At 36.0% G+C, this 13,954-nt stretch overlaps 1 protein-coding gene and 1 long non-coding RNA gene across 3 annotated transcripts; both read right to left on the bottom strand.

The window, feature by feature from the left end:
• Positions 1-223: 223 nt before the first annotated feature.
• Positions 224-2,844, bottom strand: LOC129450157 (uncharacterized). 2 transcript variants are annotated; one of them, XR_012359934.1, is made up of 6 exons: positions 2,592-2,844; positions 1,777-1,922; positions 1,370-1,467; positions 1,120-1,240; positions 925-1,039; positions 224-787 (listed from the first exon to the last, which is right to left on the bottom strand). It is a non-coding gene; the product is annotated as an uncharacterized lncRNA (long non-coding RNA). The 2 variants fall into 2 exon arrangements; XR_012359933.1 differs by lacking the exon at positions 2,592-2,844 and having other exon boundaries at positions 1,777-2,088.
• A 147-nt stretch (positions 2,845-2,991) lies between these two features.
• rab8b (RAB8B, member RAS oncogene family) lies at positions 2,992-12,391 on the bottom strand. The gene is made up of 8 exons (XM_055202444.2): positions 12,106-12,391; positions 10,646-10,706; positions 7,653-7,713; positions 7,486-7,563; positions 5,461-5,550; positions 5,275-5,340; positions 5,129-5,179; positions 2,992-4,916 (listed from the first exon to the last, which is right to left on the bottom strand). Exons 1-8 carry the CDS (start codon positions 12,227-12,229, stop codon positions 4,824-4,826), a joined length of 624 nt encoding a protein of 207 aa, XP_055058419.1. The 5' UTR covers positions 12,230-12,391; the 3' UTR covers positions 2,992-4,823.
• Positions 12,392-13,954: the final 1,563 nt, after the last annotated feature.

Here is a 13,954-nt window from a genome sequence, read left to right as displayed (position 1 = left end):
AACACTCAATATTGTTAAATTTTACACTTTGTTCAACACTATTCATTGTTGTTTCCACACTACACTGGTGTTGGCACACAAATACAGTGTTAAAAATTAACACTCCTAATTTAAGGTCAACACCAGTGTAATGTGAATTCAACAATGTTAAGTGTTAAAATACTGAGTAATACCCACTTTTGTTGCTAATGGGTTGTTTCTATAATAGAAAAATGACAAGAAATATTGCAAAACCTCTTTTTATTAAAGTAAATCACATTTAATATTTACATTGATACACACAACACTTTGCATTTAACACTGCTTATTTAAATACCTTAGCTACAATTAGAATACAGAATACAGTATGGAATAATGAAAGTTATCTTATGCCACAGCGCAGTGACATGAAAACCACTTATTATAAGGTCTTTAATATATCAAATGAGAGTTTAAAAAAAATTAGCCACCCTACTCAAAACTTGAACATTAAAATACATGCAATTACCTTATCGGCAAGCAGAAATGCTTATCCTTCACAATACTAAAGATTTTTCCATAACAAAACAGACATTTCAATTCAAAAGACGTTTCATTTTTCTTAAACACGTTCCAACCTGGTATTCAGTTCTGTAGTTGTTTTACTTATGATGTAGTGGAAGGCTGCATCAGTGGTCTTCATCATGGAGGGAATGGCTTTTTGGTCCAGAATGATGCAAAAATCCTGGATGCAACTTTTGTTCCCAACGCAGAGCAGGCAGGGCTGTGCTGATCCATCCACCTCAAAGCATGGATTGATGCTCATCACCTAAGTGTTTTAAAAGAGTGTATTTGATGAATGTATTTGATGTGTATTTATGAACTTGTATGCATTTTCATGGGGTGAACCATGCAAGCAAACTAACTGCTGAATAAATAACTAGAACAAAATACCAAAAAACTTACACAGCACAATCAGTAGCTTCAGTTGCACATTGACCCTCTCCAGTCTTTCTTCCTTTCACAAATGAAGGCAAGAGGTGAATGAGCCAGGGAAGAGCTGCCACATAACTGTCCCGTCCTAGCAAAACAGAATTTAAACACCATGCGTATACAGTTAAACTTTAAAACCGTAAAAGCAGCAAACCCATGTACACTTACCATATTTAAACTATTGTTGACCAGACAGAGGGTCATCCATATCTTCATCAGGATATAGGCTGCAATTAACCTTTAATTGTTGTATGTTGGCTATTTTGCAATACATCACCTCAGCATATTTCTGCAGATTTTCAAAGACAAAAGGGGTCAAGAAAATACCAAAAAGGATGCAGTTTTAACCGTTATTTGAATCAAAATCATCTCAGTATAATCATGTTAGAGACAGTACTAAAGTACTGTGTGTACTCACATAACTAGTTGGTAAGCTCTTATCCTCCAAACTGGGTTAAGAAATAACAGTTCCAGAATTCATGGGTATGCCGTATTCAAATATAGTCTGGTAGGGTCCTATCACAAAAAAATGACAAGAAAACTCAACATTCTTTTTATATTAAAAACAGCACTCAAGACAATATGAATCTTCAATTATACATTTTCAAAATAGTAATCAATTTGATTGCTATTTAATATGATATCAATAGCAAAATGATGTATGAGAAGATAATATATTTTTATTAAAGTTGGCAGCAGGTCATGTGACTTTCTTGCCTGATTAATAACCATAATATGTACAAAAACTACATATACTAAAAAGATTGGTTAACTGTTCAGTTATGTCAAATAAAATGATTTACATGTATAAATATATAAACTTACCTTCTGTAATGAATTTATATAAGTATTAGCAGTCGTTTCTCATGGGAAGTCATCCATGTCAGGTCTTCTTTAATAAACTGCCATAAAAACAGCATCTCTTCTGAATGATTTGAAGCACTCAGTGTGTACTTTCACCAAACTAGCATCTATAATGACAGAAAAACAAATGTTCGCCATACACGTTTTACACTTTCGTATGTATTTGCTATTTGCATCTGTCTGACATCTAGCGCCACGAAAAGCTTACAACATACAATGCATCCAATCTGTGCATATTCTGAGGTAAAATGAATTGTTGGTTTGGCGATATTTTCCCTGTTTGCATACATCTAAAAAAAAAAAAAAAAAAATAACGTTGCGGTTGCGGTTTTATCCGTGTTTTTCAGTAATTTGAATAATTAACCTATATCCGTGCACTCACGTGCATGAAAACGACCTCGTTAGGTATCTAGCCTATATGATTACCTAATAACGAGAATAATTTGGTTAATAAACGAGTTTTAATTTAACTTATTTTAATACCTTCAATTTGTAGTGCATTTTATCATGGTTCAATTCTTACATTCATTCATATCTCCTGTTAAAATTATCCTTCTTGGTTAAAACTTTTAGCTAGCAGTTTAACTTTATACCAAACTAACAAGGGAACAACGTAACACAAGGTAGCTCTGATTAAACTGAACCAAATAACGAACAAAGGGGAAATAAAATGGGAAAAATATCTTATTTAGGTTTTTTGGCAAATGGCTGCGTAGAGTCAGACAGAGAAATAACAGTTTAATTTAGCTAAACCATGTGAATATTATGAGATTTACCTGCTCTCTTCAGTCCTCCTTTGAAAGAAAATGGCGGTAAAATCCCTGACAGGATATGTTTAGTGGAGGCGTGGCTTGATTTACACCGCTCAGAGTGAAATCTGATAACACCCTTGTTTTACACTGACACTGTCGTGAATATAACACTGGCCAAGCAATGGCAGTGTTATTTTATTACCAGATAGTGTTAAAACAGCATCAACACTGTGTATTTAACACCATCCCTGAAAATTTAACACTGGTGATTTTGCTGTGTATCCCTTTAAAACAGCAGGTTAAATTGACTTGCAATACCAAGTTGTTTCAACTTCATGCTGCATTTTTTACACATCACATCTCTTGCCTTTTAACATTACAGATACAGTAGGCCTGTATGACAAAAAAATTAAAGACCTCTAAATAACTTATAAAAGATATTTTATTATTTTTACATCATCAGTTAACACTGACATATTACAGAACAGAACAGACAAGAAAGTCAAGGAAGACATGTTAGAAAATGGGACATAAGTTGCATTGAACAGTAAGACTTTATGTTCATTCAGGAGGTTGAGTGCCGTCACAGTTTCATTGTAAAATATGCAAATGCACCTGCATGCATATTTAGATCATGACAGCAGGGCCATTAAGTTGGCATGACTTTGAGCAAGAGATTTGTCAATGGAACTCAAGCAATCGTTCACCTGTAAACATTAACAGTAGACTGAATCATTTTGTTATTTTGAAGAAATCATTGATTGTGATTTCAATGATATCTAAACCTGGCCCACATGCAAGAATTTAAACACCTGTCATTTTACAAAATTCTGACGATTTCCTGCCCCCTTGTGTGTAGTTTTATAATAAGAGTTAAGTAATCATATCTCGTTTCAGCACATTCCTGAAATCAGTGCAAAAAAAAATAAAAATCAAGTCCATCAGTTCCGTCTAGGCCTGGTAATACTTCTATAAGCTCAGGGGATGAGGGATTCAGGCGAGTACAATCCTGCATTATTTTAAGACAGACAGACTTTACAGGCAGGACCTCAGTGGTTTATGCAGCGAGGAGGTTCTACGAGAGAACCTCACACACACAAGCAACAGTGCATGACAGAAAAAATACCATTGCAATGGTACTGTAAACACTACATGACCTCACGTTCAGAGTCTTATAAAAGATGTATTAAAAAAAAAGACTAGAATACTGTGATGACATGAATATGAGTTAGAAAAATAAGTATCAACAATACATCAGTCACACAAAAGCACATGTTAACATGCTTTAGGTGACTTTTATGCAGTGGTAAGTAAAAGATGCATACGTATATGCATAGAGTATAAAAATATAATACCATTAGTAAATGTAATACTGTATATACTAATATACAGGGCCTAGCTGGCTGCTGCTTCAACAAGCGTTAGACAAAAAATGGTCTTGACCCTTTCTCGTTATTCTTTAGTACTGCTTAAAAGATTAAATTAAAGAAAATTTGACTGCGGAAAAAACAGAATCCAATCACAGTTTGGATAATGTCTGTTTACTTTGGTCTACGGTTAATGGCGTAAGGTGGGTAAAGCGCAGGGGGGAAGACTGCAGCTCGTGGAACATTGATTTTGATTCCACAGTTTATTGCGGCTTTGGAAGAGTAACACAAAACAACAAAGGAATCGTATTAAACTATATATAAAATGGACTTCAATTCAACAAAACATAACATTTAAAATAATATATAATATATATATATATTTATATTGCATGTCCTTCATTTTGACCACTACATTTAACTATCAAACCATCCAAAGTCTTTATTGCTAAAAGCCTGCGTAATAGCAAGAGTTTAAAATTCTCTAATCTTATTGTATATTTTTCTTCAACAAATAGTGACAAATGACCATATCAATGTAACTACCATTAATTTTTTGTCTAATGAATTATTAATCATTTGGAAAATAATAATAAAGTAGCTCTTTAGAATTAGGCTACATTAAGCTGAAATTGACCCAGACTGAGTGGGGTATAAGGTGGCGAATGATGGATATTTTGGTTTAAAAGACACTTTTAGGAGTCCTTTATCTACCATAATCTTTCAGGCCTTTAAAATATGTATAAATGAGAAGGCCAAAGCTCTCAGCAGCAGCTAACAGCTGAAAGTCCATTGGTACTGTAAACTCTCACACAGACGCACACATACTGAGCTCACGCACGCACGGGAAAATGACATCGTTCACACAGAGGCCGCGGGAGCTGCCGGGTTAGAGCAGGGTGCAGCGGAAGAAGCTGGGCTTCTTGGATCGATTCTCTGTGATTTTCACTGCTCCTCCGCCTCCTGAAGGGTTATTCTCATTCTGAATGCAAACAGGCAAGTGGAAAAAAAGCTTAGCATTAGTGTTGGATATAAATGCACATGACTCATTTAAATTTTGATTGACACAGTAAAGGCTTTTTATATTCAAGCAGAACTTAATATTACAGTACAACAGTTATAATATTAACAGTATGCTAATTTATCTTAGATAAGATTTTAAACAAAAGTTGGGTTTTCTATAAGCATTCTCACCATTTTTCTATTTAATCTGGTCATGATGTCTCTAGCAAGTGTGACAAAGGCCTAGCATTGGAAAAAAAGCCAAGGTATAAGATCAGAGATTATGAGGCTTTCTAAAGACAGTAATATTAAATCTTTAAAAGGAAAATGTACCCCACCTCTTCAACATTTGTGCTGGATTTTGCACTGGTTTCCAGGAACTTGATTCCATAATCAATAGCTAACTAAAGAAAAAGAGACATTAAGCTTGTTAATGTAACTTGCTCTCTTTGTTGTATTGTAATAAGATATATTAACAGAAGAGATACAGTACTCATATTTTAGTCATTTAAAAACTATCATACCTTTTCTCCTCTTTCTTTTGAAACTTGTCTCTTATCATTCATGTCACATTTATTCCCCAAAACCATCCGTTCCACATCTGATGATGCATTCTAAAAACAAACAAAGAAAAACCAAATTACTTTAAAAGGAAAGGCACTAGTATCAAGCCCCTGATGTTAGAAATCACAGGTACAGGTGTATCTTGCTTTAAACTGTTTAATACATACAATTCGGGTAAAATTTACCTATGCACTTGTCTACTTTCTGATATGGCTAAAAAAATGTATTATGCAAGTGTATTATGCCACTATATTCACAATGTCTCGAGTCATGAAATTATTATTTTTAGTCATGAACTATGTTTTTATCATGTTGTTTCATGTTCAAGGCTATTTTAAGCAGGCTAGACTAATCACTTTTTTTTATCAGTGAATACAGGCTGAACTGCCATGACAATGAGAACTAGTAGGAAATAAATACATATTTAGGTACTGTAAATTATAATACATAAATGTCATTAATCCTATATTAAATGTGCAGTGTGTAATTTTAAGAAGGATCTCTTGACAGAAATGCAAAATAATATACAAAACTATATTTTCAGGGGTGTACAAAGACCTTTCATAATGAACCGTTATGTGTTTATTACCTTAGAATGAGACGTTTTTATCTACATACAAAGAGGGTCCCCTTACATGAAAGCCGCCATTTTGTGCCGCCATTTTTCTACAGAAGCCCTTAACGGACAAACTTGTTTGCCAAGTTGTCTCCGACTATGACATGTTTGTCCGGTGGCAGCTACCGTAGCTTCTCTATGTGTTTCAAAAGCAAGGGGTGAGCAGTGGACTACGCCGTTGGTTGCAATTCGCAACCTCACCACTAGATGCCGCAAAAATGTACACACTGCACCTTGCTATTTAAATACTAAAATTAGACAGTAAAATGAGCCTAATTAGACAGTAATAATCAATAATAATTCAACCCATTGTATACAATGTATAGACTGTTTCATCGGACGCACATGCGTTTTGCGGTTACATGTCTGGTCGGAACTTTACTTCCGGTTTCTGTTTGTTTAATCATCTGACTTGTGGCTAAAATTAACTCTGCAGCAAATAACTTGTCGAAAATAACAGTTTTGGTTTCCTAAAGACAGGGTGAGACGGCGATCATAAATCACTACTATGTAAAGGGAAGTTTGGCAGCCGGTTCGTAGTTATCATTGCATACATTATAGTACATATTTTACACAGCAACGTTAGCTCCGTGTCATTTTTTACGATTTAGCTATGAAATATGAACTAAGGTAATATACTTGTTGTTTATTTTGCTTGTTATCAGAAATAAACTACTCAGTCGAAGCTGATGCATTAGTGGGCAGCGCTCCGACATGTGGTGCTTTCGCACTTTCGGTGACCGGAGTTCGATTCCCGGCTCGTGGTCATTGGCCGATCCCATACCTCACTCTTCTCCCTGTACTTTCCCTTACTCTCCCTAATCACTGTCAAATAAAGGCCAGAAAAATAACTTTTTAAAAAAATATAACTTTAAAGAAATAAACTACTCTAAAAGGACTTTGTTGTTATTGATTCTTAACGGAGTTTATCGGAATTTACGTGTGTTCCACGAAAGCCTTTTGTTTATGTTGTTACTGCTGAAACCATCTATAAAGCAATGACAAATTCAAGCAGTTTTACCTAATCATTTTTTTGTTGTTGTTAAATTATTTATAATTGGAGTAAGACATTGAGTGTTAAAATGTAAGCATTGTAAAAATGACAGTGAAATTATAAATGCATTAGGTAAATTTGACCGCTGGCACTTATAGGTATAAATGCTGTGTTTTGTTATCTTGTTTTATCTAAACAATTTTTAACAACAGGGGATTGTAAATAAACAATTTTAAGAAAAGGCAATGATTTGGAGACTTGAATACTTTATTGCAAATCTATTATGTATTGTACATATGAAAGACAGCAATGGGTAAATTCTACCCTGTGGCGGTTCAAGTGTCAAGGTTATTTTCTCAAACATCTTTGTCTCACCTCCTCAATGTTCCTGATCCAATTCTTAATGTTGTCAAATGATTTCTCATTTGTGATATCATACACCAGCATAATTCCCTGTGGACGAGACGGAAAAGAGCAAAACTTATAAGTATTACTTAAGTGTATAACACAATTATCAAGTCTATAAAGTAAATATGTCTTACCATTGCTCCTCTGTAATATGCAGTGGTGATGGTTCTAAACCTTTCTTGCCCGGCTGTATCCCTTTAGGGGAAAATTAAAACACAATTGTGACCGTCATTTTTTTTGTGATTGACTGTTTCCTACAAAAATCATCCTATATAATGTAAAGAACATTCGGTGAAAATATAACCTTGATATCTTTTAAACGTTATGTTCTGTCGGATCCCATTTTTAAACTTTAGTTAGTGTGTAATGTTGGTATAATAGCATAAATAATACCTGCAAAATGACAAAAGCTCAAAGTTCCCTGCCAGGCGATATATTTTCTTTAACAGAATTCACAGCGAATGGCCGGTTTGCACTACAGTCCTTTACTTCCTGCTTTAATGACGTCACTAGAACAGTTTTTTGACTAAACTCCGCCCACAGGAATACGTCAGTCGCCAGCTAAGCTAACGGCAAGCTAAGCTGCTGTCGAATCAGAACACACTAAACAAGCTACACAATCAGAACTCGATACGTATTTCTGAAGGAGGGACTTCATAGAACAAGGAAGACATCAGCCCATTTTTAGGACAGTGAAAACAGCGCTATACAGATAAATAAAATGTGTGAAAAAACACTTTTTTTACACGTGAAACATAAACACATGTTATATTGCGCACTGTAAACACAATCAACGCTTCAAAAACACAGAAAGAATGGGACCTTTAAAGAAAAACACCACCGTTTTTCAATATTTTGAGTTTTTTCTTCAACTTTTCTTCAATACATAAATATCTTTTACATACCAAGCACTTCGACCTTGGGCGCAGTAATATTCATGGAAGTTTGAGCGAGAGGGTGCTCTTCCGCCATACATTATAGTTCTCATTTTGTCCTTTAGGATTGTTACTTGCCACACTGTGCGAACAAGATCGTAGTTAAGTCTCATGATCTCAGAGGCTGTTTACACTTGGCATTAACATGCGTTTTCGTCGATCGGATCACAAGTGGACGACGTTAATGCCAGGTGTAAACGGTGTTCAAAACGTTTTGAGCTCGTCCACTTTCGACCACTTTCAACCACATCCAGAGGTGGTCGAAACCACTTTCGATCGGATCGCTTTGGAGTTGCGGAACGCACATGCGGTTGAATGTGTTCGAACAGCCACACGCGACCGCCTTCTCTCCACCCATTTATCTAATCTGAGGTATTAAACACAAGTTTTACGTCTTTTTTTGACTTCTGGCGTGAACAGCGCTATTTTGAGCCTTTCATTGATAAAACTAAAGCGGCTAATCTCCGTAGTTTCGTTTTGAAAGCGTGTAAAGTTGCGCGATCCTATTTCATCAATTGCGCTGAAAATTCAGAGAGAGCTCTTACATACTCATATACAAAACACTGTGCAGCATGTTTACTTGCTAAACAAGCAGTGGACTCCGACATAATATTAGTTTGCGTCCATATAAACTCATAATTACTCCCGCTCGCGTTTGAATGACAGCAGAGAGACTCGCCCACCGTCTCACAGACCACCCCCTCAAAGTATTCAGGACAGAAGCGGTCAAAAGTGGACACAAGAGACGGATTTAAATACCAGGTGTAAACGTAATGCGTCTCTCTCGTCCACTTGTGATGCGATCGATGAAAACACATCTTAATACCAAGTGTAAACAGCCCCTCAGTTTCCATCAATGTCAGACTGTACGAGTTTAAAGACTTTTAAAAATTGGACACACGTAAACAAACACGTCTATAGTTTTACGTCATCAGTCGGTGACATAACGAACACACGCTGAAGTGAAGGCTAGCAAACCAAAACAACATCTAGCGTTAATTTTAATTATAACTTGTCTCAAGCATAAAAAAAAACAAAAATGTCGAGTACCTGACATTTATATTTCCAGTGCAATTTTTCTACAGGCTGCTTCCTTTTTTATCCTATCATGGTACAGTGGCGATGACACGTTGTACAAACACTCTTTATCTCTCCATAACACCTCCACAAGTTTCTCCCACTGCTGTACAGTCCACCTGGCTCTTTTCGACATTTTGGCTGCGTTCCACTCTAGTTTTAGACACGTGCTTGCAAACTTCCCTAAACACTTCCCCTCGGGGAATCCCTGTCACCATTTTGAAGTGCGTTCCACTTCGTCAAGTGGACGAGGGAAGTTTATATGGACAGACCCTCGCGCCGTCGATTTTGACCAGGGAGTCGTCACTTCAGCAGCTCACGCTTTGCACAGTTCAAATGATGGTGGGAAAAGTAGTTCACACCTGTAAGTTAGGGTGTTCCATTTGAACCCACTTCAAGTGTTCCGCCAGTAGTGGGCACTCGTACAACGTAAGCAATGACGTACATCCGACTAAACGAGACTGCAAAAAAAACGAATTGTAACACAGCCCTAATCTGCAGTGTTTTTTTTGTAGTCACACTAATTGTGTCAGAGTTTTGTGCTTCTATTGGTTCTTGATCTGTCGGTTGTCGTAGAAGATGTCACACAGCAGGATAGTTTCTCCAGTTTTTTGTCGGGGGATAATTTTGATCGCAACGGTCATTAATCGGCTGTCTGTAAACATGCCAAACTAGTGATTATAAGACGGCAGATTTTAGCATAGGATTCCAGTTTTATTTTAGGATTTCAAAATTTGTCTCAGACAGCTAAATTCTGGCTGAAATCTCACAGTGTGCATCCGTATACTCGTGTAACTACGCATGGGACAGTCTTTAAATAGGGAAAACATGGAAACGTTTGAGGGCTTCTAAATTCATCCCTGGTTGGATCCTAAGGAAGGAATGGGGTTTGGCTAAATGTATGTATTAATTTGTCAAAGTTGAGGTAAAAACATAGTAAAATATTGAAAAACAGTGGTGTTTTTCCTTAATATTGACTGGGTGAGGTCACGTCAAAGTGATGCTCCTACTCTCATAACTAGCTTGGATTTTACAAGGAAGGGTCACATTTTGAAATTGTGTCTGTACAGACAGATATTTAATACGGTGAAACACTGACTTGATATACTTCTTACCAGATCTGAAGCTTGATTTTCTTTCCATCCAGCTCAATTGTTCTGATTTTGAAGTCAATTCCTACAATATAAATGTTTAGATTTTAGTTACAGTCTAATTACAGTCGAATAAAATACAATTCCAACAAATAAACCTATGAAATATTGGCACAGTGGCGATCACAGTGTGATGACAATGTGTGAAACAGACTCATTAGGGAAAACCCAGCACAGCACTTTCCAATGAAAAAGGGAATAGGCGCGTTTAACATGTTTTCGTGGCGTAACCCTAGAGATGGAATGTGTAGAAAGGTCAGAATGTCGTAACGTATGCCTGAGCTGGTGATTGTTGCCCCTTCAAATCAATGCATTGCCTACTAAATGGTTGCATGGTTGCTAAAGGCAGGCTTTACAAACGCATGCAAACTTGTTGCATTCAGTAGAACCCGATCCCAGATTATGGCAATTAACTTGGCAGTCTATAATGAACACCAGCAGAGGCATACAATCCTGCCACCAATGAAAGCTCGGACAGGACATGGGGTGGGAAGTGACACAGCACTATTGTCCATGGCAATAGGGGAAGTCTGTGGCATAACAATGACAAAAGGTCAAGGAACTCTCGCTCAGTTTCTCACAGGAAATGACATATTGGACCATGATGCAGATAGGCCTACACCTTAACGTCAAAAAACATAACTGAAAGGCGTAATAACAGTCTGCTGTAATGCATGCATGTACTGTATGTATAACTTATTGTATGCCTGCCCTATAAATTAATGTTTCATATTCTGAGAAAGACCTAACTTACTGATTAAAAAAAAGTTGGACGTTTAAAAACAAAGATAACAAAGTTGACAAAGATAGTGGTTGGTTAAATGTTAGCAAGATGAGTAAAAGAACTAAACAGCATGTCCAACTTAACATCACCATTTAACATTACAAGCAATCAGATGAAAATATGAGATATGCTATCTGTGAAGTTACACAACTCCATGTGTGTCAATCTTGGTTTGTCACTTTAGCATTAGCATAGTGTGTCATTGTTTAACCCTTAAGTGGTAAAATATCAGTCTAAACACGTAGATTTCTTTTTAAGCACACAAACTAAAGAGCACTCCACAAAGCTAGCATACAGCTAACTGTTAACCAGACCAGCTGCTTTGCTAGTTCGACAAATGCGGGAAATTCTTGTGTCTTTGTAAAGTTGCAGATAAAAGCAGTACATCCATTTGATTCATACATTTAATAACGTTAAACATATGCTCTGTCACCTTAAACAGCACAATAAACGACGTGTAAGTTAGACTCAGTAACAGTCTGTTACATCTTTGGCCTCTTCCTGTCATTTCAACATACAGACACACGCATTAACGTTACATCTCTGTAAGCGCTAATTTCCCCTCCCATGGACGTACAACAATAAACATTCCTGTAATGTATATACACAAATCAAACAGTGATAGTGCGATAAAACTGACCTATAGTTGAGATAAAAGTGGTGTTAAACGCGTCTTCACTGAATCGAAAAAGTAGACACGTCTTGCCCACCCCACTGTCGCCGATCAGCAGCAGTTTGAACAGATAATCGTAGGTTTTCGCCATGTCTTGTTCTTTTCTATCTGGCTACCTTGTTGTGGTCCGGTAGCAGAGTAACGGTATTCACCTAACGGAACATAAAAGATGCGCTTGAACTTCTGTGAACACAGCAGTGAGGAAGAGGCTGCTGGGCGTGTCTCCACTGACGTCATCCCGAAAGCATGAGCGTCGAGCGTCAAAAGGGAACAGAAACATAGGCGTGTTCGACTATTTGCAACGCTGCGCATACCGAACCGCTATCGATATCAGAGCACCGCGAGAGCTGTGCGTTCGAATCGCTCTCGCGGTACTTTGATGTCATACGCCGGTCGATTTGCGCATGGCTGCATGAAGTCGACCACGCCTACTTTTACTTTAACATTAGGGAAACACCCAAATTTTTGTTTTTTAGATGATTCATAGTTATTTACCATGACAGGTTATTTTATTATACCACTTTGAGAGAAATTTCCCCCTGCTGTAGTAACGATAGTTTCAGCCAAATGACAGTACTTTTACTTTTCTTTTGTTTTACTTAAAAATGTTATGATTGTATTGTATTAACTGCCATTATATTTAATTTTCTTTATGTATCATGAAAATCCACTTTGAAAAACACTTTTAATATAGTAGGTCTTATTATAGTAGTATATTATTGTAATAAAAAATGTTAATATAAGATTATTTTGGCCAATTACTATTAAGCGTTGCCCATTCAATAAATGTTTTAGTCATTTATTCACCAATTATCTTAAAGTCATTTTGAATTATACACTTTCAAAATCTATTTTGTCATCATTCTTATTTTATGTTAGCCTAATATCACCCCGGCGGATATTTTAGTATTAAATCTCACCCCAGGGTATGTTACTTCCAACTAGTTTGAATTACATTTTGAATGCACTGGCTAAAAAGAACTCCAAGATACAGACAGAATTGTCTGTTGAAGAAGTTACAATTATTCTCGGTCTCCCCTATTTTTTAAACATATAATTGTTTATCATTCAATTTGTTTGTAAATATCCTAATGAATGGTTTTATTTAGTTAACAATCCCAAAGCATTTATATAAACTATTTCTTCTGAATATTTCTATATAAAAATATATTGATGGGTCCAGACATAAGCAACAGGGAAACTATGCTGTAATTGTATGATTTTGAATGTACAATAGCAACGCCTGCTGGAGGACCATTCTTAACTCATCCCTGCCAGTATTTTTTGTGATATTCAAAAATGCCTTCCAGGAAAATTATCTTCTACAAATATATAAACATACAAGTATATCAAATGAAAGAACAGACCCTCTGTTTTCAACAAACAAACAATAAACAAACAAACAAAACAGGAAAAAATGTTTCATCCTATCTATATTTTTTTCTCTGCCCATAAATTCTTAAAAATTAGCTTTTTTCTTTAGCGAAAAGGTAAAAAAAATTGCATTTTTGTGAATTAATTTTGTTAGACATAAGTTTAAAACGGTTATCAAAACATACACAGAGTTTAAAATTAGTAAATAACGTTTTGGCTTCAGTTTTTTCATAAAAATTGCCCACAATTTTTCATTGAGTATGTGTTATTGTTATTATATGAATGCAGCAGTTGTGTTTATGTCTTAGCCTCAGATGGAGCAATTCATACTCATAATGTTTTGGGGAGTTTTGTGTTGTTTTTGCTTTATTTGCTGTTTTAGTTAAAAAATATATATATATTTTTTAATCCGTTGTGTGCAGGAGATTTGCTTTGGGGACTT

Source organism: Misgurnus anguillicaudatus, chromosome 21 (genome assembly GCF_027580225.2).
Source record: "Misgurnus anguillicaudatus chromosome 21, ASM2758022v2, whole genome shotgun sequence".
Lineage (NCBI taxonomy): Eukaryota > Metazoa > Chordata > Actinopteri > Cypriniformes > Cobitidae > Misgurnus > Misgurnus anguillicaudatus.
Note: the sequence above shows the minus strand (reverse complement) of the source record. Positions and strands in the feature narration are given on the sequence as shown.

What these genes read in the sequence shown, in the direction of transcription:
- rab8b (XM_055202444.2), bottom strand. Translation starts at nt 12,229, where the DNA reads ATGGCGAAAACCTACGATTATCTGTTCAAACTGCTGCTGATCGGCGAC. An exon ending in AAAATCAAGCTTCAGATCTG is followed by an intron (nt 7,714 to 10,645) that starts GTAAGAAGTATA and finishes TTTCCCCTAAAG; the next exon opens with GGATACAGCCGGGCAAGAAA. An exon ending in GGATCAGGAACATTGAGGAG is followed by an intron (nt 5,551 to 7,485) that starts GTGAGACAAAGA and finishes GTTTGTTTTTAG; the next exon opens with AATGCATCATCAGATGTGGA.